General features: G+C 37.7%; 1 protein-coding gene across 1 annotated transcript in view; it reads left to right on the top strand.

Annotated features, from left to right (window-relative positions):
- pof1b (POF1B actin binding protein) overlaps window positions 1-24255 on the top strand; it is a 29493-nt gene extending 5238 nt beyond the window's left edge. The window contains exons 2-12 of the mRNA XM_067609171.1: window positions 6392-6689; window positions 10481-10514; window positions 10901-10981; window positions 12098-12190; window positions 14378-14491; window positions 15606-15758; window positions 16358-16477; window positions 17524-17664; window positions 18781-18851; window positions 19604-19718; window positions 21939-24255. Of these exons, the coding sequence (XP_067465272.1) occupies window positions 6392-6689; window positions 10481-10514; window positions 10901-10981; window positions 12098-12190; window positions 14378-14491; window positions 15606-15758; window positions 16358-16477; window positions 17524-17664; window positions 18781-18851; window positions 19604-19718; window positions 21939-21959 (1241 nt within the window). The 3' untranslated portion in view covers window positions 21960-24255. The remainder of the gene's footprint in view (window positions 1-6391; window positions 6690-10480; window positions 10515-10900; window positions 10982-12097; window positions 12191-14377; window positions 14492-15605; window positions 15759-16357; window positions 16478-17523; window positions 17665-18780; window positions 18852-19603; window positions 19719-21938) is intronic.
- Window positions 24256-26585: the final 2330 nt, after the last annotated feature.

Here is a 26585-nt window from a genome sequence, read left to right as displayed (position 1 = left end):
TGAGTTTGAATATCGGGTTACTGGTCTTTTGGGATGCTCCTTTCACAGCCTGTAAGAAGTAAAATAAAACCAGATCAGTCAGCTGTTTTATCCCGGAGACGCCGGAAACAGGAAAATGCTGCTTTTTGAGCTCATTTGACAAGATCGTGTATACCTGAAACACCTGATGTCTCATCACGTTTAACAGAGGTTTGACCTCCAGGCAGGGAGAAGAAGATGAAACTCATATATTGTTGTTTCGCTGTAGTTCTTCCATCCGTTAATGTCAGATTACACCAGTAAACATAACAAGTGACGAGAGTTACAGACTTATTTATGTGAACAAGTCTGGAAATTGCAGCATAAGATAAACGATTTGTACGTGAACAAACCCATATATTGTAAAAGCGTCTAATTTAGGGTGCAACTGATGATAATCTTCATTATCCTTTACAAGGTCTCGGAGCCCACGTTAATAACTTAAAATAGTTTTATTATTTAATTCTTAATTATATAAAAGCAAGAGCAAAGCAGCAAAGTCTCACATTAAAGAAGCTTCATAACTTATTTAAATGATTAGTCAGCTATCAGAAGTATTGTTGGTCAGTTTTGCATTGATGATTAATTAAATAATCAACGAATTGATTCAGCTCAAGTTTTATTTTCTTCATATATATATAAGATTATTTCAACTTGTTCCACCTCAAATCAATCTTCTAATATACAGTTTTATTTTTCTAGTGACGCAACCAGAATTAACCTTCGTTGTTTTAAGATAGACGCTCATTTAGTGGAAAATAATGTTTTTAGGACTCAATTTAGACTTTGACCCAGTGCTGCTCTGTTCTTTCTGCGCTCTCAGTCTTTTCTAGGTCAGTCTGCCTTACAAAGACAAACACACACACACACACACACACTCCTGTGCTGAAACTCAAACCACTAACCTATCATGATACGGTCGTTGTTATCCTCACACACATTCTACACAGCAGTATGAGCTCAGTGCTGCAGAGGATCCCTGGAATTTAGCATCTGCAGGTTACCTGCTTATTAAACTCGCGTCAGAGTCGACCGGAGGCGTTTTTGTGATCCCCGAAAATGAAAATGAACACCACCACCACCACCTCCAACCTTAACAAAACAAGCACAGTTTCATCCTTACAGCTGCGCAGATTCTGTGTCCTTCAAGTCAGTTTTTCAAACCAGGGAGCTTAAAATGTGTTCCTACATTTCTATGATTTCTCTTCTGAGGTTTCCTTATGAAATATGGAATATAGCTCTTTATTTCTGCCACACAAGCAGCAGAGGATGTCGGTGATGTAGGTCAGTCTGTTATTGTTTTTGCTCATACAACAGTTTGCAACATATCTGGACACTGTAACCGGTCAGACTGCCATGAAATTCAAAGTCCACTGAGGATTACTGCAAATTATTTTGGTGACCTTTTGATTTTTCCTCTAGCACCACCATCAGGTCAAACTTATCATTTGACCTAAACTTTAATCCATGTAAAGGTATTTCAAACTATTCTTTTTGTTTGGTTACATCCTGACATTTCAGCCCAAATTTCCACTTGCACACAATTAATATCAAGATGTAACCAGCAGATAAACAGGAAAGGTTTCAAATCACATTCCTGCTCTCCAGAGGATGAACTCTTTCACTTTGTCTGTCTTGTAGCGCCACCATCAGGTCAAACTGTCACACAAGATAGCTATTGGCTCCATTGTCAGGAAATTTGTTGTGGATGTTCAAGGCCGGTTTATATTAAAAAAACATAATAAGTAGGATAAAAAACGATTAAACCTTTTTTGAAATATTGTGTTCCTGTTTCCTGGTCATAAAGTTATATTTATGAGGAGGGGTTGGGCGTTCTGTTTTTGTCCTTATCAAAATCTAGAGTCTAGGGATAGAGGGTGTAGTATGTTGTACAGATTGAAAAAAAAAATGTGATTTTTGTATTTTTGGCTTATTAAAACGGACCTAACTTGACTTAATCCACGAGGATATAGATTATGCTATACAGTTTTGCTACCAAGGTATTTCTATCTTTAATATCTCAATGTTGGAGCAATATTGAATTAACAGAACTTTTGAACTACCTTGATTTTTTTTTTCCCAGGTATTTAATGTACTATATTATGTTATATAATTACATATACTGTGACGTCTGTTTTGAAAGGATGTTCTTGCAAAACCTCCAGGGCATCAACTCATATTTCCCATATTTTTAATAATGTGAACTTGTGATAAATGTCAGCATTGCTAAAATAAGCACCGTCTCATTGTCAGAACTGGTACGTCTGGTGATAACGAGCTCATTGTCCTCAACCTGTTTTGCGTCCAGACTGGTTCAGGTCCTGTCTGTCATCTCGACTCTCTCTTTCTCTGAAGGAATGACGAGCATATTATCCTTGCAGCCACAGCCCTGCAGCGTGGAGACACACCCACCTCCGTGTGATCACAGGCATCACATATGTACGCTCGCCGTTGCACTCTGCGCTCCCCTGTTGTTTGCATTTCATGTTTAAGAACAAAATTATAGGCCTAAAAGTGCCGGTCTTTGCTGTGACCTTTGACCTCTACGGGATCATAAACCAAACAACCTCACACTGTCAGATACCAGAGTTACAGTATGAGTCACTATATTTATCACAACAGATCTATATCTCACTGGGCTTAAGATAACTCCACAGGTGTGTGATTTCACTGTATAAATACATACTTTTATTTACTGTTGATCATTGGGAGGTCTGCAGCTCGATTTCAATTAATCTAATGATTATTTTCTCAAGTAACTCACTAAAATAGTGAAAAGTGCCAAGAGCCCAAGGTGATGTCTTCAGATGTCTTATATTGTCTCAGCAATAGTCTAAAACCAGATAATATTCACTTTACTATTGTAAAAGAACAACACTATGTGGTGAAAAACAGTGTAAAATGTCTGGGAATATTTTTACTTTTTTCTGACCAACACTCCAAAACTGAACGACATTCAGTTTACAATGATACACAAGAGAGAAAAGCAGCAAGTCCTCACATTTCAGAGGCTGGAAGGACTAAATATTTAGCATTTTTGCTAAGTCGTTCATTGAAAGTGTCTGTTAATGGTGATATACTGTACAAAAGATCATAAAAACATCTCACTATGCAGTAATACAAGCCTGTACAATACCACCAGTGATTACACCCTGAGAGGAGACCACACATTGGAATCGACACCTCCGGTGTCAACAGAAACTGAACATGATATTGAAGCGCAGCAGGGATCCATGCAGGTCATGGTGGCCCTTCCGATGGCACAACAGTCTAAACTTCACCTGCTGGGAAATTCTGGCTCCTTATGTTCTCTCGAGCTCCTGTGGAATCTGGCTGGACCGCTCTGCACAGCCACAGCTTGAGAGAAAACATTTTGGCGGATGGTGTATCTTCCTTAAATATCCAATGTCTCTTTGGATAAAAACCAAATTAAATCGCATGACACACAAACATCTCATGTGTCCAGTTTAACACAGATAACTTGTTTCATTCAGGAAGATCTATGGTTTTCTCTCTAATGTCTATAACTAATGTCTTTTAGTATAAATGCTCTTTTATTTTAAGTGCAAAGTCAAAACTTTATCTGAAGGGAAAAGAGATTTTTGCAGTGCAACATTAAAAAGTTGTAATTAATGACTTAATTTAGCGCTTTGCTTTGCTGAGTTCAACATTTGTGCAGGCCGTCCTATTGCAGTAACGTCTGTTCAACATTATAATGAAATGAATGTAGAAGAAGAAGTTTTTCATGCCGTAAAAAAATTAATGCACCTGCTTTTTTTCTCATGTGACAGAAATCTTAATGTATCCGATTATGGACTCACAACCACTCATTGGTAAGCCATTATTATACTCAAAACTTTGCCCACCAGCTCTAATGATGTGCTGCATTTGGTGGGACAGGTAGGGACAAGGAGCCTGTACAGGCTCGGGGCTTTCGTGCAGTTGTTAGATAAACAGCTACACCCTTGGATAGATTTGAGTCCTTGAGATTCGAGGGTTAAATCAGGTCGAGTGTCCTGAACTGATTGACATGCCTGTTGAAAAACCAAACCAACCTGTCTTTCACAAAAAAAAAAAGAAGCGCCAAACTTCATTCACTAATCTGCATCAGTATAATAGCACTCTCTCCCTCTGTTGAAAAGCTTGAGATGAGAGACGAGATGGTCTTGTTGCTACAGGACGGCAGTCGAGGTCTGGTGGGTGTGACCGAGAAGAAATGATTTGTAAAGTGCCTCCTTAACAACCAGCTTTGTCACAAAGTGAATCACAGCATGTAAATATAGAAGAAAAAAGAGGTTGAAACAGTAACAAGACAAACATTATCAATAATATCGGTGTTGTCATGTCAGCAAACAAAGAATGTGACAGGTATTTGTAGAGAGTGAAGGTGCTCTCTCTCTGTGTGAAGAGTACACACAGGCTGCGGCTCAGCTCAGCATGTCGTTAGATAACAGGTTATGCAACAACAGTTTGACTCGACTCTGTTGCTACATGTAGATAAGAGGAGGTGATGGGTGTGTTTGGCTCCGATCACGTGGAGGTGGAGTGTGTAAGTGCAGCGTGGACTGTGCAGGAGGGCAGCTGGAGATCCTGGGACCTCAGATTCTGTATTTCTTGCTTTGGTCAAGGCCCCGAACATCTTAATGCTACAGACTGCAGTCATGTTTTAGACAATAATGAGCTTCCAGTTTGCTCTACTGTTGCAACAGGACAACCCCCCCCCCCCCCCCGCACAAAGCCAGGCCCATAAAGAAAGGTTTTACTGTCCAGGTCCTTTTAATTTTATACAAATTTCCTGGGATTTTTTTTTTTTTTTAGTAATTGCGGGTATTTAACAGGTAATTTTTAGGACATTTCACAATTTACAATTTAGTGCAAATTATAAGAAAAAACAGAAAAATGGTTCATTTGGTTTAGTTAGTAAGTGCCCACTCATTATATTTGGGTTCATAGTTGTTGATTTGCCAAAAATCTTAATATGTTCGTCGACAATTTTTCTGACAGAAAATACTTAGTTTTAAGTGTGTAGTTTTGTGTGTCAAACCCTATACTATTATTATTATTATTATTATTATTATTATTATTATATAAATACTTGCAAATTACTCCAGGATATTAGTATGAAATTAAGGGACCTGTAAAATAAAGCATTTTCCAGATTGGTGTATGGAAGAACTTAACTGGCCCTCAAATTTCTAACATAAAGCAGGAAGGAGAGTTGCCTGGTTCCAGGTGTCTAAATCATCCTTTCCCTTCACTTCCCTTCAACACACGCACTTGTCTGCTCTGATTCAGCATTTTTGTACCGTTCAACATGCTCTTACCCCAGACCCAAAAAGAATAGAGCCCCATACTCTTATTATCTTATAATCTATTAGGCCTATGTATTTTAATGTCTCCCTTATGTTTGTATATTCACATGTCTTAGAGTTTGTGTACCATTGCAGTGATTTTACATGTTTTTTTGTTTTTTTTGGCTGTATAACCACTCATTAATTTCAATGATACAAATACTAATATACATTTTTGCTGTGTTGCAGTGCAATGTAGACATGCTAAATCAATCTACACTTACAACTGAATTAGCACATAATAATGTTGTAACTGTGCCAACAGTGAAAGCCCGCATGATGTTATCTGTGACGGATAACCCAAACACAGCGGTTTCATTATTGTTGTAAAATTGTCAGACAGGAAATGCAACCTGGAAAGAAAATCAGAAAAAATGTACATGTGGTCCTTTAAGGCTCAACCAGACTAAACATGTCGCAGCTTTGGCCCAAGGTGACTGTTAGGGATCATTATTAGAATAATTGAGAGTTTGAAGGACCTTTTTCTAGTAATTATGAAATATGACATCAGGGATCTATATGTATTACTTTGGCAGCCAACTATGTAATTATTTTAAATGGTTAAAACATCAAAGAGGCCACTGAGTGAAGGCGCCGCTCAGGTGTTCTGCCTAAGAATGATGCATGTTGGCAGCTGTTTGGCTGGACGCTGAAGAGGGAATTACTTTATGCACGTAATCTCATTTCTTGCGGTAATCAGCAAAGAAATGCACTAATAATGAATAATCACACTGACACCTGATTGACATATTATATTATATGTTCTTGATCATCTGTTCATCTGTGAGCTAAATCATTAACAACAATACTGTTTTTTTTTTAAAAAAAGATCTGCGTTGCCGCAGCAAACAGTAAATTACAGGCTTAAGTTTTGACTTAATTGTGCTCCATAACAGTCAGTTTGATCTAATCTGTTAATATGTCCATTTGCTCACGTACTGTAGAAGGCAGGAAATAGTATAAAGAGTACAAATTCCTCTCATGATTAAAACGGCACTCAGACACAACATATTAACATACAGTTGTTAAAAATCTGCTTTCCTTCCTCCAGGAGGAAGAGGAGGAGGAGGAGGAGGAGGAAGAAGAAGAGGAGGAGGTGGTGGAGGTGGAAGAGGTGGAGATCATCAACGTCGTTCAGCAGAACCCGCCACCGGTGATTGAGAGGATCTCCAGGACGGAGGTGAAGACGGAGCAGAGGGAAGCTCCCCAGCTGACAAAGTTGGACACGCGGTACTTTGGCGAGCTGCTGGCTGAGGTCTACAGGAAGAACTGCGACATCCACTCCTGCATCTCCGAGCACGTGTCCAAGATCCGTGGACAGTAAGTGTAGGATGTAGCATGATTACAGGTCATTTTTTAGTGATGTCATGCAGGATGAATCTCTTTGGGGGGGGTCGGCTGCAAATCTGAAAACAAAGGACACCTGATAGTTGGATGTGAAACAGTATTTACAAGCTAACTTCTGCTGATGGAAGTCATTTTTCCAGTCTGTAGGCCTGTCCGTGAATGCACCATTTTGCCACTGATTGTGACTGTGTAAAGTGAAGTTCACAGAATCACAGGGGTGATATCAAAGTCTATAAATCTAAGGTGTCACAAGGAGATAAATCGGACGGGAAAGAAGAAAAATAACGTTCTGCTATTCAAATTCATGTTATTTTATTCTGACATTTCTCTAGTCTTTCCTTTTTTCTTGTAAAATACTGGATATTTTACCTCCTCAACCCTCCAACACATATTTAGATGAAACGATCTAAGAGATTTAGAGAAGAAAATCACAACTGATAGACATATCTAACTTATGACAAAGTGTTTAAGAGGACACCGGCCAAAAAGGTTGCCAACCACTGTAATACAGCATCAGAGAGGAAGTTACGGTTTAATGTGTTTGCCTTCTCTCTTAGACAAACAGACATGATGACAGATTACTTTATTTATACCAAAGGGCAATTCAGTTCTACAGTTTACCCAGTCCACACAAGAAAAAACTCACCAGCAAGCAGCAGCATGTCAGAGACAACACATCAGCACATTGGCACAAGTAACGCGAGCAGCAAACACATTCTGGCACCTGTGGGTCGCCCCCCTTACATGCAGGCTGATGCAAAAACAAAACAGAAATAATTCACATAAGTTTAAAGGAATGAAACATTCAGCAACACACTCTGGTCACCCTGTAAACGCAGGCTAACGTGAGGAGCCAGATGAGAAGCTAGTTTAAAAGAATGTGGCATTCATTCAAAATGACTACTGTCGGCATTTAGCAGCCTGATAGCAGAAGGAATGAAGGACTTAGATTAGTGGCTTGTTTTCCTGAGGGGTGCATTATTACGGCAGGCTGAAGGCATTACAGTGAATTCTCTGGACAGAACATCGTCTGATTGGCTGATGATTCCTTTTGCTTCCTGGGCCACATGTTTCTCCCAGAGGGAGCACAAGACTCTTTGCTGGACTCCAGTAATCTTGGAGCTGACATTAACAATATCATTTAGGCTGTTCTTGACCTTCTCAGACAAAACAATAAACCAGCAAATAAATGAGAACGTTTAAGTCAATAAAATAGTGTTGCAGACATTAAAAGAGTTAAGCTTCCGTATTAAGTGAATTCTTTGTTGTCCAAGCTTGACAACATCAAGGTCAGGTTGGGTGCAACCATGATTTCGCCAGAGAATTTCACCAGATAGCTGAGAGGTCCTGCAGCTGTTTGTGTACTTGATAAAAAGCAGGTGTTAAAGCATCTGTTGTGCCAGAAAGAGTTTTAGAGGATGAGTGATTACTGTGATTATTTTCTTTGCTCACTTGACACTTTTCAGAAGTCAGAGTTTAGAGGAGGAGTCATGGAGTTTTTTTTTTGTTTGTTTTGTTTTTAACTAAGTCAAAAAAAAGAAAGAAAGAAAGATGGGATTCTCGGTCATTCTGATGCTGTTCTTTTTCTTGCTCTTACTTGCGGATAATTTTCTAAATCTAATTAATTGTTCTACTTAAGAGGAACAATGACTGCTTGTACCTGTCTGATATCCATATCCATGTTTCTCACAATGATCATGTGAGGAGCTACTGTTGTAAAGCCATGACAGTCATTTGCAAAATATTATCACAATATATTCTGTTTATGTTCATATCAAGGTATGTGGGCAGACAGCAAATAAACATTGACATGTGATTGTTAAATATTAAATTTAAAAAATGTTAAATATGAAATGAAACACAGTATATTTTTAGCATTTCTGTACTGACAATTTGTTTCTTATCGCCTGATATACATGCCAATATGGATATGTTTGTGATAATGTTAATGTAAATTGCTAAAATCAGCCGATAAGAAGCAAAACGTCAGTACAGACATGTCAAAAATATATTTTGGGTCATTTAGAAACTGAAAATTACAGTTTTTCTATCAGAGAGCATGTAATAACTTTTTTTTTTAAAGATTTTTTTTTTTCCAGGCTTTTTGCCTTTATTTGACAGACCATGTAGAGACAGGAAACAAGGGGGGAAGGGAGAGGGATATGACATGCAAAGCAGGTTGAGCCGTGGACGGTGTGGTTATGTGCTATGCGCCCTAACCATTAGGTCACCATGGTGCCTCCAGCACTTGCTAACTTTTAACACTCAAACGTCAATATTGGTATCAGCTTCAAAAATCAGGTATCAATCGGGCTGTAATAATCATATATCATCATATATAATCACAAACTCACTTTAAAAACATTTCTTGCATGCAATAATATTACAGTATATGTATGTATTGGTTGGTATTGAACCAACATTATGTTAATGATTTGTATCTAATTTAACCTCATGCATGCAAATGTATTTTCTTTGCATAAAAATATACAATATATCTTAACTTTGAGTACTTAACTAAAGCCAGACTGACTCAGACACATGAGGCACTAATCCTCCTAGAAACTGAATTTTCTTCAGTGCTGCAAAATTTTGTCGTACCTACAGACAAATCTCATAACATTGAAGAACAGACTCTTATACAATGACATCATTCACAGTCTGGTTTAATTATAGACTTATAACCTCTTTAATTACTTATTATATAGGTTAGTAGAGTCCTAGACAACAGTCGTGGGATATCGTCATGGAGATAGACGCTGGGTTTGGCAGCTTTGGTTAGTATCATTAACTGCATGCTCCAACAAGAGCATTCACCAAGTGAGTTTCGCTTGGTTATCCCTCATAATACCCTCAGTTTACTCATTGCTCACACTTCCTCTGCAGACATAACAGCAGGTGCCGTTATGGAAGTCTAGTGGTGAATCATATAGTGGAACGTTAATTTCTTGCACACATGGCAACCTGGCAAAAAAAGAAAAGCAATTCCAAATAAGAAGACCGAGACAAACCGCGATTGTAGTGCAGGTCAGGCAATCAAAGATGATAAATCTGAAGTTGTATGTTCAGTTTTGGCAGTTGGCTGTTAACAATTACTGTTGCTGATACTCATTACATCACCTGAAAACCCTGCAGAAGGTGCAGTAGTTACAGGAAACCAGTGGGGGGGGTGATCGGAACCGCAGGTCAGGTGATCTGAGTCAGCCAATGAGATACAACTCAGAGTTACAGTTTATGAAAGCAAGGTGTTTTTTGTTCTGGTTTCCACCCAGTTGAGTCATGCGGTGATCTCAATCACTCAACACATGCAGACACACACACACACACACACACACACACACTGTCTCAGTGTCTGACCCTGTTGACTTTATGACCTGTGAGTCACTGTATATGGTAAATGGACTGCACTTATATAGCGCCTTTCTAGTCTTATCGACCACTCAAAGCGCTTTACAATACATGCTGACATTCACCCATTCTCTCACACACACACACACACACACACACACACACACACACACACACACACACACTCATACACTGATGGCAGAGGCTGCCATGCAAGGTGCCATCAGGAGCGATCCAGTTCTTCCTGTCCAAAGTGCCCCACAGTGTTTCTATGCTCACATATTCACCCATTCACCGCTCACTGTGTTTACCCTGCAAACAAACACACACACACTCTGTCACTTTCTTTTCTTCGGTTTTCTCCAGTCATGCTGCTTTCCTCATTGTTTGTCTTTCCTCCTCTTTGTGTGTTACAGGAAACACCAGCTGGATCCCAGCAATGACTACAAGGTGAGAAACAAACCTTCATCACACACATCTGGTGAATAAATCTGAACCGAGCTCAGTGGAAAACAGACACAACAAAAGCTTAAAGTTAAATCAGTTTTAAAATATAATTTATGAAGAATATGAGATGAAATATAAAAACAATCAGAGGTGATGTTAAACAGGATGAAAAATATAAAACCTTCACCTTGCTTCATTATAAACATTGAACATCTGGAATATTTTCTCACATTGTTTGATTTCTTACAGACGAACAGTATTTTTCTATGAGTTTTTAGGGGCTGAATACTTTCTCACAAGAACAAGAGGAAGTTAATTATGGAAAATCATCCAAAGAGAGAGAAGGTATGATGTTATTCATTTGTGTGTGTGTGTGTGTGTGTGTTTAGGTGGAGAGAGAGGAGGTGGAGGCTTTGATCCCCAAAGGAACCACTGAACTGACCAAACAACAAATCCGCTACCTGCTGCAGGTGAGAGTGTTTTTAATCATCAATCAAATAAAACTTTATTACTGTAGATTACATTTTGTGCAAGTTTAAAACACTTATCTGAATACTGAATTGATACAGTTATTCTCATAATAATTTCTAACATCATGTGTGCTGCTGTCTGTACATTTGTATTTTAAAACCTTGAGCTTCGTTTTCTTATATCACACTGACATCATGAAGAGGTTATCTATAAAACGCACTAAGAGAAGAAATAGTTGATATTTTGCAAACAACAACGTTCACTGTCTTCACTTACAGCAATACAAGCAACACACACAGGAGTTTCTTCTTTTCTGTTTGTTTTTAAGACTCTTTTTAACTAGCTGTAGCTGTTCCCTCAATGTGTGTGTTTATCTATTATTCAATTGCTTTGTTTTTAAAGTTTAGTTATTTTTAAATCAGTATGTGATAGTTTGTATGTGAGAGATATCTAGATACCTGCCTAGAAATCAGAACATAACACTGGCCTCAAACTGTCCTCAAAAATACAGTTTTGGTGATAAAAGGCACTCTGTACAATACATTTATCCTTTTGATCATTTACTGTTCTGGCAGTTACAACAAAGAAGCTGGCATTTTTCTAATGGCTTTAATAAATTGTTCTCAAAAATTTAACATGTTTGAAGAGCAAACACAGCGGTGATAAGAACTATACCACTATGTGAAGAAGAAAGTGATATACAGGAAATTTTTCAATTTTTTGCAATTAAGCTTTTGTTATCTTGAGTTGACTGATAAGGATGTTTGCAGGCTGTAACCATGGGAACGTATCCCATAGCTACCTTCCCACATGACGTGAATGCAGCAGGATATTTGACGTTGAAGGACTAACAAAATTTTGCATCAAAGAAAAAAAAAACACCTTTGTGCCATTAAACACTTTCTACATAATGTAAAAAAAACATCTTTGTTTAAAGCCTGTACGTACAGGATTGAAAAATGTCCAACTCTGGTGACTCATAGTGGAAGTAATTCTCTATTTTTATCTGCATGTCTTTGTCTGAAGAGTGCTCTACTGTGTGTGTTCAAGCTATTTTTTTTCATGTCACTGTACGTGCTTTTCTGGTGTTAATTCCTCTTTCTTTCTTCTGTCAGACTCGTCTCACTGCTGATAAAAGCATGCGTCTGCTGCTGTCTACCTTCAGCAGTCTGAGAGAGGAGCTCCTCCACATGTCTGAGGACCTGCGGGTAAGAGTGTAAAACATCTCACCCTGCGACACACAGAGCTTAAAAATCTGAATATTGAAGGTGAATTGGCTTCTTTACAGGTCAGTTTACAAAGCTGAACCTCCAGTTTGACTCCATGGTGACGGTAGAAAATAAATATTTGTACTAATGAGCAAACAGGTCAGCAGCTTCAAGCAGCCAATCAACCAAAAAAGCACAGTTGGTTAGTAACATTTCTTCATTATTCTGCCTCTTTATTATATTATATTTATATAGTATGATTTGAGTATGTAGCAGCAGTGAAAGAAGTATTCAGATCCTTTTTTAAAGTATAAATAGTAATACCAGAATGTAAAAACACTGTTACAAGTAAGAACCAAGCAGTCAAAATTGTACTTAAGAAAAAGTGCAGAAGTATTTTTCATCATAGTGTATTTAAAGTATTACAAGAAATAATACTTGGTATGCAGAATGGCCTTTTGCAGACCGTAATTATGTAATTATTGGATTATTATTACCAATGCATGAACATATAAGCTGCATTTTAATGTTGTGGCTGGCACTAATTTTAAGTATTTTACATTCTAATCTTTAGAGCTGCAACGATAAGTTGAGTAGTCGATCACTATAAAAATTCCTACAGAACTGCAAAAGACTCACTTCAAGTTCCTATGTTGAGTATAGAGATGGAAAATTCTACTGTAATTATGCTATTATTGGATTAGTGTAGTGTAGTGACATATTGTATTTCAAGTATCACAACAAATAATACTTGGTATGCAGAATGGCCTTTTTCAGACTGTAATTATGTTATTATTGGATTATTATTACCAATGCATGAACACATACGCTGCATTTTAATGTTGTGGCTGGCACTAATTTTAAGTATTTTACATTCTAGTCTTTAGAGCTGCAACGAGAAGTTGAATAGTCGATCACTATAAAAATTCCTACAGAACTGCAAAAGACTCACTTCAAGTTCCTATGTTGAATATAGAGATGGAAAATTCTACTGTAATTATGCTATTATTTCATTATTATTACCAATGCATGAACATGTAAGCTGCATTTTAATGTTGTAGCTGGCACTAATTTTAAGTATTTTACATTCTAATCTGTAGAGCTTGAAGATTGATTTGTTATAGTTATAGTGAAATTCCTACAGAACTGTAAAAGACTCACTTCAAGTTCCTATGTTGAGTATAGAGATGGAAAATTCTACTGTAATTATGCTATTATTGGATTAGTGTAGTGTAGTGACATATTGTATATCAAGTATCACAAGAAATAATACTTGGTATGCGGAATGGCCTTTTTCAGACTGTAATTATGTTATTATTGGATTATTATTACCAATGCATGAACATGTACGCTGCATTTTAATGTTGTGGCTGGCACTAATTTTAAGTATTTTACATTCTAATCTTTAGAGCTGCAACAATAAGTTGAGTAGTCGATCACTATAAAAATTCCTACAGAACTGAAAAAGACTCACTTCAAGTTCCTATTTTGAACATAGAGTTGGAAAATTCTAGATGTGATATTCTTGAAGCATTTTGAAAGCAGCTCCTGCTATATATATATATATATATGTATATTTGTTTTGTATTTCGCTGTATCTGAACAAAAACGACCAAATTCAACAACATAACAACCAGTGGGTCATAAAACGTGTACATACAGCTCCAGATTGTATCAGGTGAGAACAGAATGTCCCCACAGCGTGCACAACACATACAAGATTTTCACAGTTCTAATGTGTCCTAATTAAACGCTTTAAATGATAACAGACGCGTACAGGCTTCAGGCTTCAGGCTAGATAATAACAGCTTATTATTGCCAGTGTTAATGCCTTGTGGTGGAGTCCGTTTTATTGTGTTCCTTCATTCCTCAACAGAAACAATTAACATTTGAGACAAACAAAATGGGACAAATTGTTATTTTATTTTACAATGGTTATTTTTCTAAATCAGACATAAAAAAGAGATAAAGACAGAATCATAAAAATAACATAAACGCAAGAACAAATTCCCACACCACTTCACCGATATGTGAGACAAAATCCACAAAGAACAACAATGGAGAGGGAAGGAAGAGGAAATATCTGACAGGGATAGACAGGAAATATGCACTTAACATACATGAACCGAATATTTCAACTGTTATTATTGAAATATGACTCTGTGAACACGTCTGTGTCCGTCACAGCGTCTGGAGAGCGAGAAGGAGTCTTTGGAGAGAGATTTGAGTTTTAAGGCGGACCAGGCTCAGCAGTACGACTGCCTCCTCGAGGCTGTCCGAGAAAACAACAGACAGCTGCAGGTACAATACTCCTGTGTGTGTGTGTGTGTGTGTGTGTGTGTGTGTGTGTGTGTGTGTGAATGCAGGGATGAATGTGCAGGGATAAATGTGTTTCTGTATGTAGTTGTGTGTTTAAATGTATTAGGGGTTAAGTATAACAAATTTAATGAAGATTAAGTAACAATTTACTGTAATGACAGTCAAGTTAGGCTTTAATGTTTCTGAACTAACAGTTACATAATTCAAAGTCAATCTTTAATGTTGTTGGATGTGTGCTTGTGTTAGTAATTTGAGTTAAGTGTGACAGTATATTTCGGATGAAAACTGGCAGCACTTTAGGGTGCAACATAAAAGTAATTGACTGTTATAAGTAAAATACCTAATTGCCAGCAAGTATTAATGAAGGTAATAGTTTATTACACATAGATTATGTGTTATTTAGTGCCTTTTTTCTCACAAGGACCAAAGTTTTGCTTGTTTTTCATCAATATTCTGTCTTGGTCTACATTTTTGTATTTGTGAGAAACACTTACCTACTCAAATATATGTTTTACAGGAGCATATATATATATTTGTGCATATTGTGTTTGTGTTTATTTCTCTCTGATCAACACTGAAGTCCAACTGATACATCAATGGGCTGATATTATTGTCTAATATCTGTTTATCATGTATCAGTATTGGCAATCATGTTGGTAATTATCCAAAATTAAATTTCAGAGCATTAAACAACAGCAATAAATGTTGTATTGGCAGCATTTTTATTCATGTTTAACTATTTTTATGCATAATTTATGATATTTAAAACAATTTAAAAGTGAATAACTGTTTGAAATTTACTGTTACTCATCGTTATTGTCATCTTTATTAATATTTTACTCAGACATCTTTAACACAAAATGGTTATATTGTCAACTATCAATAATGGGCCCTTTTTAAACTCCTCCCAGCAAAACCAGATCTTTACACATAAGTTTATTTCAAAGTTAGGGATTTGTAAGTGGCTTCATTTAGCTTTTTCAGCTTAGTGAAATTAGTGGTCAAGCGAAGAGAGCAGTGAATCCCTCTGCTGCTTTGTTTAGGTGTGTGTGTGTGTGTTTCTGACTTTCTGTGTGTACGCGTCTTCTCTGTCCAGCTGTCTCTGAAGGAAACCACTGCCGCCCAGCGTTCCCTGGAGAGCCAGCTGTTGAGCAGCCGAAGCACCGACTCGGGCCACGAGTTCAAGATCAAAGAGCTGGAGGGCCAGATCAGAGTGCTGCAGAAAGAGAACGAGATGCTGCGACAGAAGGTAGCGCACCACCCGTTGATGTGTTTGAGTCTAATATTGAGACCAGCTGGCGGACACTCGATTATGCAATTGTATGAAAGGAGTCAGAACAGTGAGCCAACACATACATACACTCAGATGATCAACAAATATACTAATCATTCAGGTGCAGGCAGCTAAAACTGTTCAGCTCTTTGATCAGTGATTGTGGTTACATTTCAGTTTACATGCCAACTCTTCTTCTTCTTAGTGAAATAAATCAATCGGTATCAAGATTACCATCAAAGCGCACATGACTGCTAAATAAGATGATCAAGCCTGCAATAATATGAAAAAAAAACAACTGTTCTGCCATGTGCAGACTTAGCCAAACATTTCAAAAAGATTGATGCATTAATAGCTTGTCACCCACAGTGATTTGGACTATCACCAAAACTACTTTTGTATTTCTGCCTCCTGACACGAAGTTTGGATTGTTCGCTGATCCAGTCAATTAAAGACATTTTAGTCTTGACAAGAAGATGTAAATAAAAAATTAAGAGGCAGGTAATGTAATGATGATCAACTGTTTTAAATCTTTCTCTTCCTTTTTTTCCTTCTTTGTCTTCTCCGTCCCACAGCAGTCAGGCCAAGCCAGCAGCTCCGCTCTGCATATCAAAACAGAGGAGTTGTCACGTCAGTACAACGATCAGCTTAGCACCATGAGACAAGAAAAAGACCGGGAGATAGAAAGGCTGCGGGTGAGAACAAAAAAAGGATGTTAAAAGGACAGACTCTCAATTTTTCAAGTCTGTCTTAAAACAATAGTCAGGTGCCCATATTGTCGTTGAACCATTTGCTGCAATCAGTCTGAATATTAGTTCTTAATGCACAGACCTCAGTTTGTGCAAAAATCTGAAAATTCTGAAGCTAAAATGAAGTTTCAGCCATACAAATCAGTCAAATCAAGTTGATATCATCCAAAGTTAAAGCTTTTTTAGTACAAATTCTTTATCTTTTTGTTACAATCCTTCCACTGCTGCTCACCAGGGAAACACAAGGAGGGAATTTTGCACTAAAAAGACTGTAACTTTGGAAGATATCGACTTTGATATCGACGAGTTTGACTAACTCAGACAGCTAAAGCCTCATATTATCTTCAGATAAACTTTTAAATACATTTTTGCACAAAACAAGGACTGAGGATTTTGTCCACCATCACTTACATTGAAAGTGCATAAGGAAGGGTTCTTCTAACGGTCAGTATGAACAGTACAAGTGATTACAGCAAGAAAAGTATAGAAAAGTTTTTCCATCAAACATGTTGCACAACTCCAGTACGCCTTACTTCACTCAACAAAGATTCTTAGCTATCTTTCCTTCATCAGGACCGGATAAAGGTGGCACCAACCTGCCTTTCGTTATCCTGCCTTCATCAAGGTGGTACAAAATACATCCTGATGGAAGCAAGATAACGAAAAGGTTCAGTGCAAGTATTGTGCACTGGAGAACAGTTGTGTGATGTGTGTGTCCTCAAAGTTAGAAATTAGTTTTTCCCTATCCAAGGAGGGTGTATGTAGCACAGATTGTAAAGACCTCTGAAACATACTTTTGGTCTGTATATCCAAAATTCACTTGACTGAACATATGATTTCTGAAACATTACATAAAGTAGAACTAAGAGGGAAGACAGAAGTTATCTCTTGTAGAACAGATCCGCTAAGAACAGCTTTAATGTATCATACCTTCATTTACATACATCTCTTTTTGCTATTTTGTCCCTCGTCGCTCACCGTCCTCCCTCCAGTCCCAGATTACAAAGATCCACACGGAGATCACCACCGAGAGGTCATCATCCTCCTCCTCGGAGAAGAGTCTCCAGCTGAAGATCTCAGAGCTGCTCGCCATGTTGGATCAGCGGCAGACCACCATCTCCCGACAGGAGGAGGTCTGTGACAAAATACTAATTTGGAAAAGTGTTTCTCATGTTAATTAGTCAACCGAAGACGTCTGTTTAGTCTAGTGAGGACTTGCCTGGCTGATATCATCACCTTCTGTGGTTAAAACCTGTTGAGTATTTCCGTAAATCTTCCAAACCTGCCAAATTGGACAGATTTCAGTCTTTCTTATGTGGAGGTAACTGCAGGAGAGCAGACCTGAAACGTTAGTAATAATCCCTCATTACCCAGGAAAGCTGCGCACACAACTACGGCAAGTCAAGTGTATAAATCATGAAAACCAAGCCAGGTGGTTTATATTACTGTTTATATAGAAATGCACACATTCACCCTCTGGGCTTGTGTCTTTATTTAATTAGTTTTCTCCTTTCAGGTCAAACAGCATTCTGACATTTTTTTGTTTGTTTTTGAACAACACCAGCTGCAGCAAGCTGTCAGTTGGTAACCTCAGGAATGTATTTGTCACAACATGGTGCCGGCATGGCATACCTGTGTTAGAATTTCTCACACTCACATTGCAGCAGCACGTTTTGGTTGAAGCAAAAGAAAATTAATTGGCAACTATATTGATAATCGGATAATCTTTATAATCATTTTCTAAGCAAAAATGACAAATATTATCTAGTTTCTGCTTCTCAAATGTGATGATTTTGGACTGTTGGTCTGATAAAACAACATACATGAGAATGTAAACTTTGACTCTGGGAAATTATAATTTTCTGACATTTTATAGACAAAACAATTAATTGAGAAAATTGTTGATTAATCGATAATGAAAATAATAATTTGCAGGCTAAAGTGATTTTAAAAAAGGGCACAGCTGCAAAAATTTTCAAAAATCAGCTACCAAGGCCTTTATTTCCACAAAAGAAGTCAAAGTTCTCAAATGTGAAATGTTGTCAAACTAAAATATAGTCAAAAAATAGTAAAATTATGATTTAAATCTGGAACCGCCCGATGAAAAAGTTAGTAAATAAGAATCTGACCAGACAAAAGATGCCATAATAGCCATTTTTATGAAACACTATTCACACTAGAGATGTTCTGTACCTGCTGTTTCTGCTACTTTCTGATCCTGCTGACCTTTGACCTCTTGTGGCCCTCAGGAGATCAAAAAGCTGATGCAAGAGAAGAACGACAGCTCCAAGAGCGTCACCAAGACCATCATCACCAAGAGGTACAAACACCACTGCAAACAATTTGAATTTACACGGATACTTGAAACAACAGTTTTATTTTTAACAATCTCTACAGAGCTGACATGTTTGGTCAATTAGTTGATGGACAGAAAATTAATTGGCATTTTATTTTGATGTAAATTTGTCATTTTTCAAGCAAAAATTCCAAACACTTGTAGGTTCAAACTTCTCAAATGTGAGAATTTCCTGCTTGTTCTTGTCTTACATGATGGTTGATTTAATTTGTCAGATGACAGAAGCAATTTGAAAATGTTACGTTTGCTATTTTTCAATATTTTCTGATATTTTATGGACCAAATTTTTAATTAACAAAAAATAACCAGCAGATCAATAATAATAATGGAATTAATGGTCAGTTGCAGCCCTACCTTACTATACATTTAGGCTTAACCAGTATGAAATACTTTGCTGATGGTTGAAATTTAGTGTAGGATACACACAATGTAATTTGATGAGAAACACTGAGATATAACTTTTGTTTGTTTGTTTGTTGTTTCCAAGCCTCTATCAGTGAATAACAGAAAATAAATACAGCAAACGTATGGCAATAGTCTCATATTTAGAAATGAAACAAGTCTTCACCTTTGCTTGTATAACAAAGTGGATGAAACAATGTAAACATAGTTACTGTGGAGAATATAATCATGTATGATACACCTGATGTCAAGTATAAATCCAGGTTAAACCATAGCGACTGTGACTCTGTGTGTGTGTGTGTGTGTGTTTGTAGGTACAGGAACCAGTACCCCATCCTCGGTCTGCTGAGCGATGACTACCAGATGACCTCACCCGTGAAAGAAGCCAAGACCATCGTCATCGAGAGAACCGGAGAGATGATCAAACAGGTCAGCAGGGAGGAGGAGCAGAGGTTATTTTGAAGGAGATAACCTGAGTACAGCTCAACATCGCATGTGGTAATATGTTAGTTCACCAGAGTGAACGCTTTACTGGGGACACTTGAGTGATTTTGGTGTCAGGTGTCATGTGACCCACCATCACTAAAGTTTGTTGTAATGACACAGCAGACATTCAGCACTGCTGCTGTTAGTGTTTGTGCAGTGACAGACAGACTAATTCTGATAAACCTGCTGGCGATAGAGGCTCTGTGCTAAATTCTCTCTCAGCCGGCTGGTACAACAGACGAGCTTCACCGAGTCGCACTACATTCCACACCGACATAATAAAGTAATGAAGAGGTCAGAGTGAGAGTGAGGAGTTTCTAGCACATCATACAACATAATACTATGATTTATTTACTTATTTTTGATTATACCTCATTCCCAACAGTGTTTCTGACAAACTTCAAATAAGGAGGATGAAATTTTACTGAAGAAAAAGACAAAAAACCCTCCAAAAAACAGTAGCAATATTAAATGTTCTGGACAAGAGCGCTGGCATGTACAGTCTGAGGTGTAAATTTGATTTATATACACACACACACAGGCACACACACACTCTTACTGCTGCAAAGATTTTAATACTCCTACATTTCTTTGCATGAAGATGATAAACAATAATCAAATTAAACTAAATGATTTCAGTTTTTTATAGTAACTGTGCATTCTGCTTTCATACTTACTCAAATGCCTTAAAAAAAAAACAAACAAACAAAAAAAAACAACAAAAAATGAATCACTTGAACTGTACGTATTAAGATGCACTTGTGCAACATTATGAGATGAATGTGACATTAAATTTTGGCGCATTTTACTGCGTATTGATAACTGTCAATCGTCCTGAGTGACAGACTAATAGTTTTGTTGCTGCTGTAACACTGAACTACTGAACGGATTTTGTGCCATTCAAACAGTTTTACATGCTGGTAAAAGCTGACAATCCAGTAATACAGTGAGATTAGTACTAGTGCATCCCTAGTTCCGTGTCTACACAGCTTTGGTTGTAACTGGTGAGTAAGATTTGTAATCAGATGAACTGGTGCCTCCTTGTGGTAAAAAGTTGCACACACTGCTGTACGTTTTTGGGATGGAAACTTGCAATTCAATACCTTTAAATTCATATTTTGTGTCACATTATTCATAAGTAACTGTATAATATTGGGGATGATGTACATCTCTCTATTGCAACATACAGTCGAGACAGGATGATTTTATGTTTGTTGCATTATTGACAAATGAGAATTGAAAGTGAAAATCCACTTCAAGTAGGATTTGATGGTGGAAGACTTTCTATTTATGTATGAAATACTTTAAAAGCAAATAACACAGCGAGATACTGTGAAGATTTGATAGTTACAAATATAAGGTTGAGTGTAAAACCAATGATAAAACTGTACTGCAGCACTAGTATCTTGTTTGTATCCTAATCTTGTGTACTCTGACATCTTACTTTCGGAAGTCTCTGAGGCGAGAAACAGGAAATTCTGAGTCAGAATTTTCTTATTTCCTACACGTCATAAATGCAGCACAAGGGCTGTTCAACAGAAATTGAAGATTTATGCTCCTCATTAGGATTTTTAGTACTTGTGGTCATTCCTATCAGTTGTAATATTTCAGTTTCATTTAAGAGACACAGCAAGGTAACACCATTACCAGACACTTCTTTACAATGGTTTTGATGGGGCGAATAGTCAGACTTCAAACAAATCTAATCTAAAGTCATGCATGTGTCGATTCTTTTAGCAGGATTATAGCATCTTTCAAACTATTATTTCATTGAATTTTTGTTTGCAACACTGCATGTAGGGTCTTTTTTTAAAATAACACCACTAGGAGTCACCAAAGTCACATTTTTTAAAAATAAGTACAGTAGCTGAAATTTGAACCAGGAAGTAGCTTTGTCAGAAACTTAACATTCCCCTTTTGTTATCACAGCACTTTATTAACAGTAAACATGGAATAATGGCCAAGACTGAACATAATTTTCACTGAAGATAATTAAGCGACACACTTACTGTCCCAAATTTGAACATTTGTCCGCCTGCCATTTTTAATTTTGCAGAATGTCTAGACAGACACGTTTTGGTTTTTTTTTCACTGCAGCTTATTGGCTCATTATTTGAACAAGGATGTAACAACTGTACCTGTGTTTTGTTTATTTCGAAACAGGAAATCATTACAACCCCTTAAAGACACACTGCTTCTCTCCGACAGGAATGATTGAACAACAAGAAGACCCAGACGTCACCCGCTATCCCACCCTGCATGCTTGTCCCCCCCTCCCCTCCCCTCCCCTCCCTCATCCTCAGGGCTCCCAGGGTCGGTGGTGGTTGAAATCCCCCCTCTCCCCTTCTAAATTTGGGATAATTGGGTCAAATCATTGGTCACAGGGTACAAATCCAATAATCAAAGACCAAATATTTTTAGATGATGCTACAGCCAGGTGGTTGTGTGATGGATTCAGGTGGCGGTAATGAAGCAATCATGACAACTGAACCGGGCGAGACTTTAACTGAACGGCGGACGATTTGTGGTAAAAATCAGAGCTGAGATAACAATTTTGGCATGAACAGACACTTCCTCTCCTTTCTCACCCTCATTATTATATTCGGGTCGATTAACCTACGGTTGCCATCAAACATGACATTACAATTAACCAAGTAAAATACTGTCTGTGTCCTAAACTAGCCGTTAACTGGTTGCTTTCCATACCGCTCAGGCAGAAGTTGGAATTAAATGTCATGTGAGAAATAATAAAATAAATGTTCGTAAAGATGTTTTAAGTCAAGCACCAAAACAGCATACAATATTTCCATGAAAAATGCATTTTCAGTTTTTTTTTTTTGACAAAGTAAATAGAGTATTAATACTCAGCAGTAGGATTGGGAACTGCGATACATCGCTCACGATGGAATCAAAAATGATTCTGTTATATACTGCAAGACAATCATCTGTGATACATTACAACATATGTGCCTGAAGAGGGGAAAAAAATCCCTTAAGTGGCAGAATGTGTGTATTTATTGCCTGCATGATAAAGAGCTTTCAGTTTCATAAAAATTTATGGACGAGATAAAAGAAGAGGCACAACGCCAAAGCAGAACTGTTAAACATTCTGGACACACGTCTGGCTCAGTATCACAGGCGTTTATATTGCTCTATATTGCTGTATCGATTATTTGTTCCATCCCTACTTGGCAGACGTTGCAATAAGTCTGCATTTGGTTCCACAGGGATGCTGTCTTCCCTCAAATCAAAAAGGGGGAATCCTCAAAATGCGTCTGTGAAAGTGAAATTGAGTTTCGGTTTCTGTGAAGAAAAGGAAATTCACCACAGCGTGACGTCGTACCGGCTAGACGCTGTAGGTGTGCTGGGTATCAATAAATGTTGAATTAAAAAAAAAAAGTTAAAAGAAATATAAACATTGTACCTTACTTTGAAAAAAATGTGCATGTTTTTTCTGCAAACCTTGTTTTGTCTCTTAACAAAATAGGTTCTGTAACTAAAATACATTTTAAAATTGGCAAAATATATATAAGATTATAAATCTGAAATTCTGTGTCATTATCTGTATATGACTGTTTATGATTTTTGGTGTCACGGATGAATTTGGCAGTTCCAAAAGAGTAACAAGGTTCGATACCCAGCCCTACCTACAAACGTTAGTCAGTTGTGACTTTAAACATAAGTTTAAAATGTTAAGTTAAGTTTGTGGATTTTCTACTGTAAATATCAGCTCATTGACAACATCACATCGTGCCGCTGAGGGTTCACGTTTTGTACATCACGAATTTCACCACTATGGGATCACTGAGGGGGAAAATGACGCACTAATGTGGAACCAAGTGCAGCCAAAGTTATCAAAAAAGTGCCGTCTCATCTTCCAGTTGTCACTAATGCAAGTTTTGACAAGGCCAATACCACCTAGCATGTAGCATGAGGTTCTCCACAAAGCCACCACAACCATGCTAGCCCAGGGGATAAGGAAGGAGATGTGTTACCATGATTGCTACTCTGCATGTAAATATTTGTGTACATATATATATATATATTTGTAAGATGGGCACACTTAATGAATATTTTCTTCAGTATAACTGTAGAGCAGAACCTCTGCAATACAGTTTTAACGAACATTTGAAAAATGTTCTGATCGGGTTGTTTGCTTTACTTCTGTTAAATGGTAATATCTGTCAACTGTGTAATCGTTTTTTATTTTGAGGTTTTATGTCGTAATAGTCTCAGAGGTGCATGAGTATGTTTATGTAGCTTTGACGTGTTTGTATATGACAGTGGGATCTGGGTCAGGGCTGCGTGATGTCTCACATCCATGAGAGGCTATGCAGAAGCTTGCATCGACTCCCATGAGTGTGATGCATCACAGCGGGGTTGATGGGTGGATTGTTGAATGTATGGAACTGGAGCATGATTTATGGTGATTTCATGATGGCGGATGAACATTTTAAAGCACAATATTATGTAAATTGTATATTGAGTCTTTCTTCTGAGTTTTTCTGGTTCTCTGTTCAGGCTTTTTACTTAATGAAGCATGTTGAAGGCTGTGTCTCCACTGGGAGCTCAACTTTAAGGCGCTGCAGGCTGTTTCACCAGCTGATCTGCTGCTTGGTTGTGAAAGTTTACAAAAAAACATTACACTGAAACTAGCTGACTTTACACTCTATTTATTATAGCGCCACACAACCTAAAAAATCTTCTCAACTAGTGGAACCTAAAGAGACAGCGATGGTTTCACCTTCCTGCTGCCATTAAAAAGAGCGTTTATTTGTGGTTGGCTGATATAAACTGCTGTTTTTCTATGTCAACTTGGGGCTTTCTTTGTCTATTCAACTTATGTGTCAGGCTAAATTCTCTTTCACCACGTTTATGCTGGCAGTCAGGATGAGTTTCAAATTGTTACTTAAATTTACTTATAAATAATTTCAGGTTGTTGATCAGGTAAAATTTACAGATCCATGTACGAGAACTGGTTTAAGGCTGGTGATTTTCTATGTTTTTCTTACTGTCAACAAATTTCATGTGCAGAACCAAACCAACAACAAATTAATCCTCCTCACAAGTATTGTGTGTGTGTGTATCCAAAGCCTGTTATATTTTACTCCTCTGTGCTGTATAGACCTCCATTGTTGTCCAAAACTACACGTCAATGAGCCACACCAATGCACTGGGTGACATGTTCCTTCACCACAAAGTTTGGGCACGTTGGTTTGTTTAGAAACGGCTCCAAAAGACTAATAACAGTGATGACATTTCCAGTCTCTGGAGAGTAGTTCCTGTAAGGCAGACACGACTGAGCATAAATAGGAATGTAGACCCCTTTGCAGTGCTTCCCTAGCTTGTTGTGCTACATATCATAACATCAGTACAAAGTCAAGAGGTTATTTACAATATACAATGTAGCACAAAGTCAAGAGATTGTATCTGCGTAACACAGAACTACTGTCCAGAGACTGAAAACTTGATCGCTGTTACTAGTCTCTGGAAGCGTTTCTAAACAAACTAACATACTCAAACTCATTGTGGTGAAAGAACATGTCACCCAGTGCAATGGTGTGGCTCAATGACGTGTTTTTAATAGTTTTTGGACAACAACGGAGGTCTACGGCACAGAGGTGTGAGATGTGTAAGGCTTTGGATACACAAACAATACTTGTATGTAGATTAATTCATTGTTGGTTTGGTTCTGCACATGAGATTTGTTGACAATAAGAAAAATATAGAAAAATCGCCAGCCATGTCCTTTAACACCACAGACAGAAAAGAGCTGCCCAGTGGACACAGAGCTGAATTTCTGTAGGAAGAATGTAAAATATTTTCACTAGCATGGGATCTAAAGTGCCTTTAAATGTGTTTACCATGTTAGCAAGCTAATGGTGAACCATCTCATCACTGTTTAGCATGCTTGGTTGACAACCCTGCCTTTTTTTTTTTCCAGTGGAGAATAAATTGTATGCTGAGCTAAATTAACTGGTTGGCGCTAATCTGCAAATAGATAGTCTAAATATATTTTCGTATGCAAAGAATTTTTCTATATATTTCAGTTCAAGGGGATTTGGGTTGTTAGCCTGGCTACACAGCCTCAGTCCTCTCCAATGAGAAATGTTTCAGCTGTGATAGATTGCGATTAAAATCAGTAATGTGTCATTTCAAAGTGCATGTGTTTTGTTTTTTTACTTAAGATACCTGTTACAGCATGATAAAAACTACACAATAAACAAAATCTCTTACGCAATATGGTCACGTTAACGGCTTTTCAGAGATTTCAGCTGCATCTCCTCTGAGGCAGCGCTACTCGCTAAATGAAGACTGAGATGTGGTCGAAAGCCCAAAAAAGATAGAAAACCTTTGAGTTTAAATATTTTTGTGTCATATACAGAATCAAGAATGAACACATGGATGCCTAAATATCTGCTTGCTGCCCTCTTTGTTCCCTTCTTTTATCTGTTTTTCTTCACATATTTTTTTCCTGGTATTTTAAACACTTTACTCTTGAGTAATCCACTATTGTACTTTCAGTAATCACATGCATGTTAAATGATGTGCAGTTCTTCCAAAAAAAAAAAAAAAAAAAGCACTCTTTTTTCCCTTTAAATATCCTCAGCTGCAGGAGTGTATCCCAGCATGCATTTGGTTAAAAGCAGGGAGACTCATACAGTATGTCTAAGTTCCTGGGACCCTTGACATCGTTGCTATTGTAGGCATCTCCAGCAGAGGGAGCCAGTTCCTCTCAGCAGCTCGCTCCTCACTCGGGGTCAACGAGTGGAGCTGATGGAGCAGAGAGAGACAGAGAATGAGGTCATC

This window comes from Thunnus thynnus, chromosome 13 (genome assembly GCF_963924715.1).
Source record: "Thunnus thynnus chromosome 13, fThuThy2.1, whole genome shotgun sequence".
Classification (NCBI taxonomy): domain Eukaryota; kingdom Metazoa; phylum Chordata; class Actinopteri; order Scombriformes; family Scombridae; genus Thunnus; species Thunnus thynnus.
This window is presented reverse-complemented; position numbering and strand designations above follow the sequence as displayed.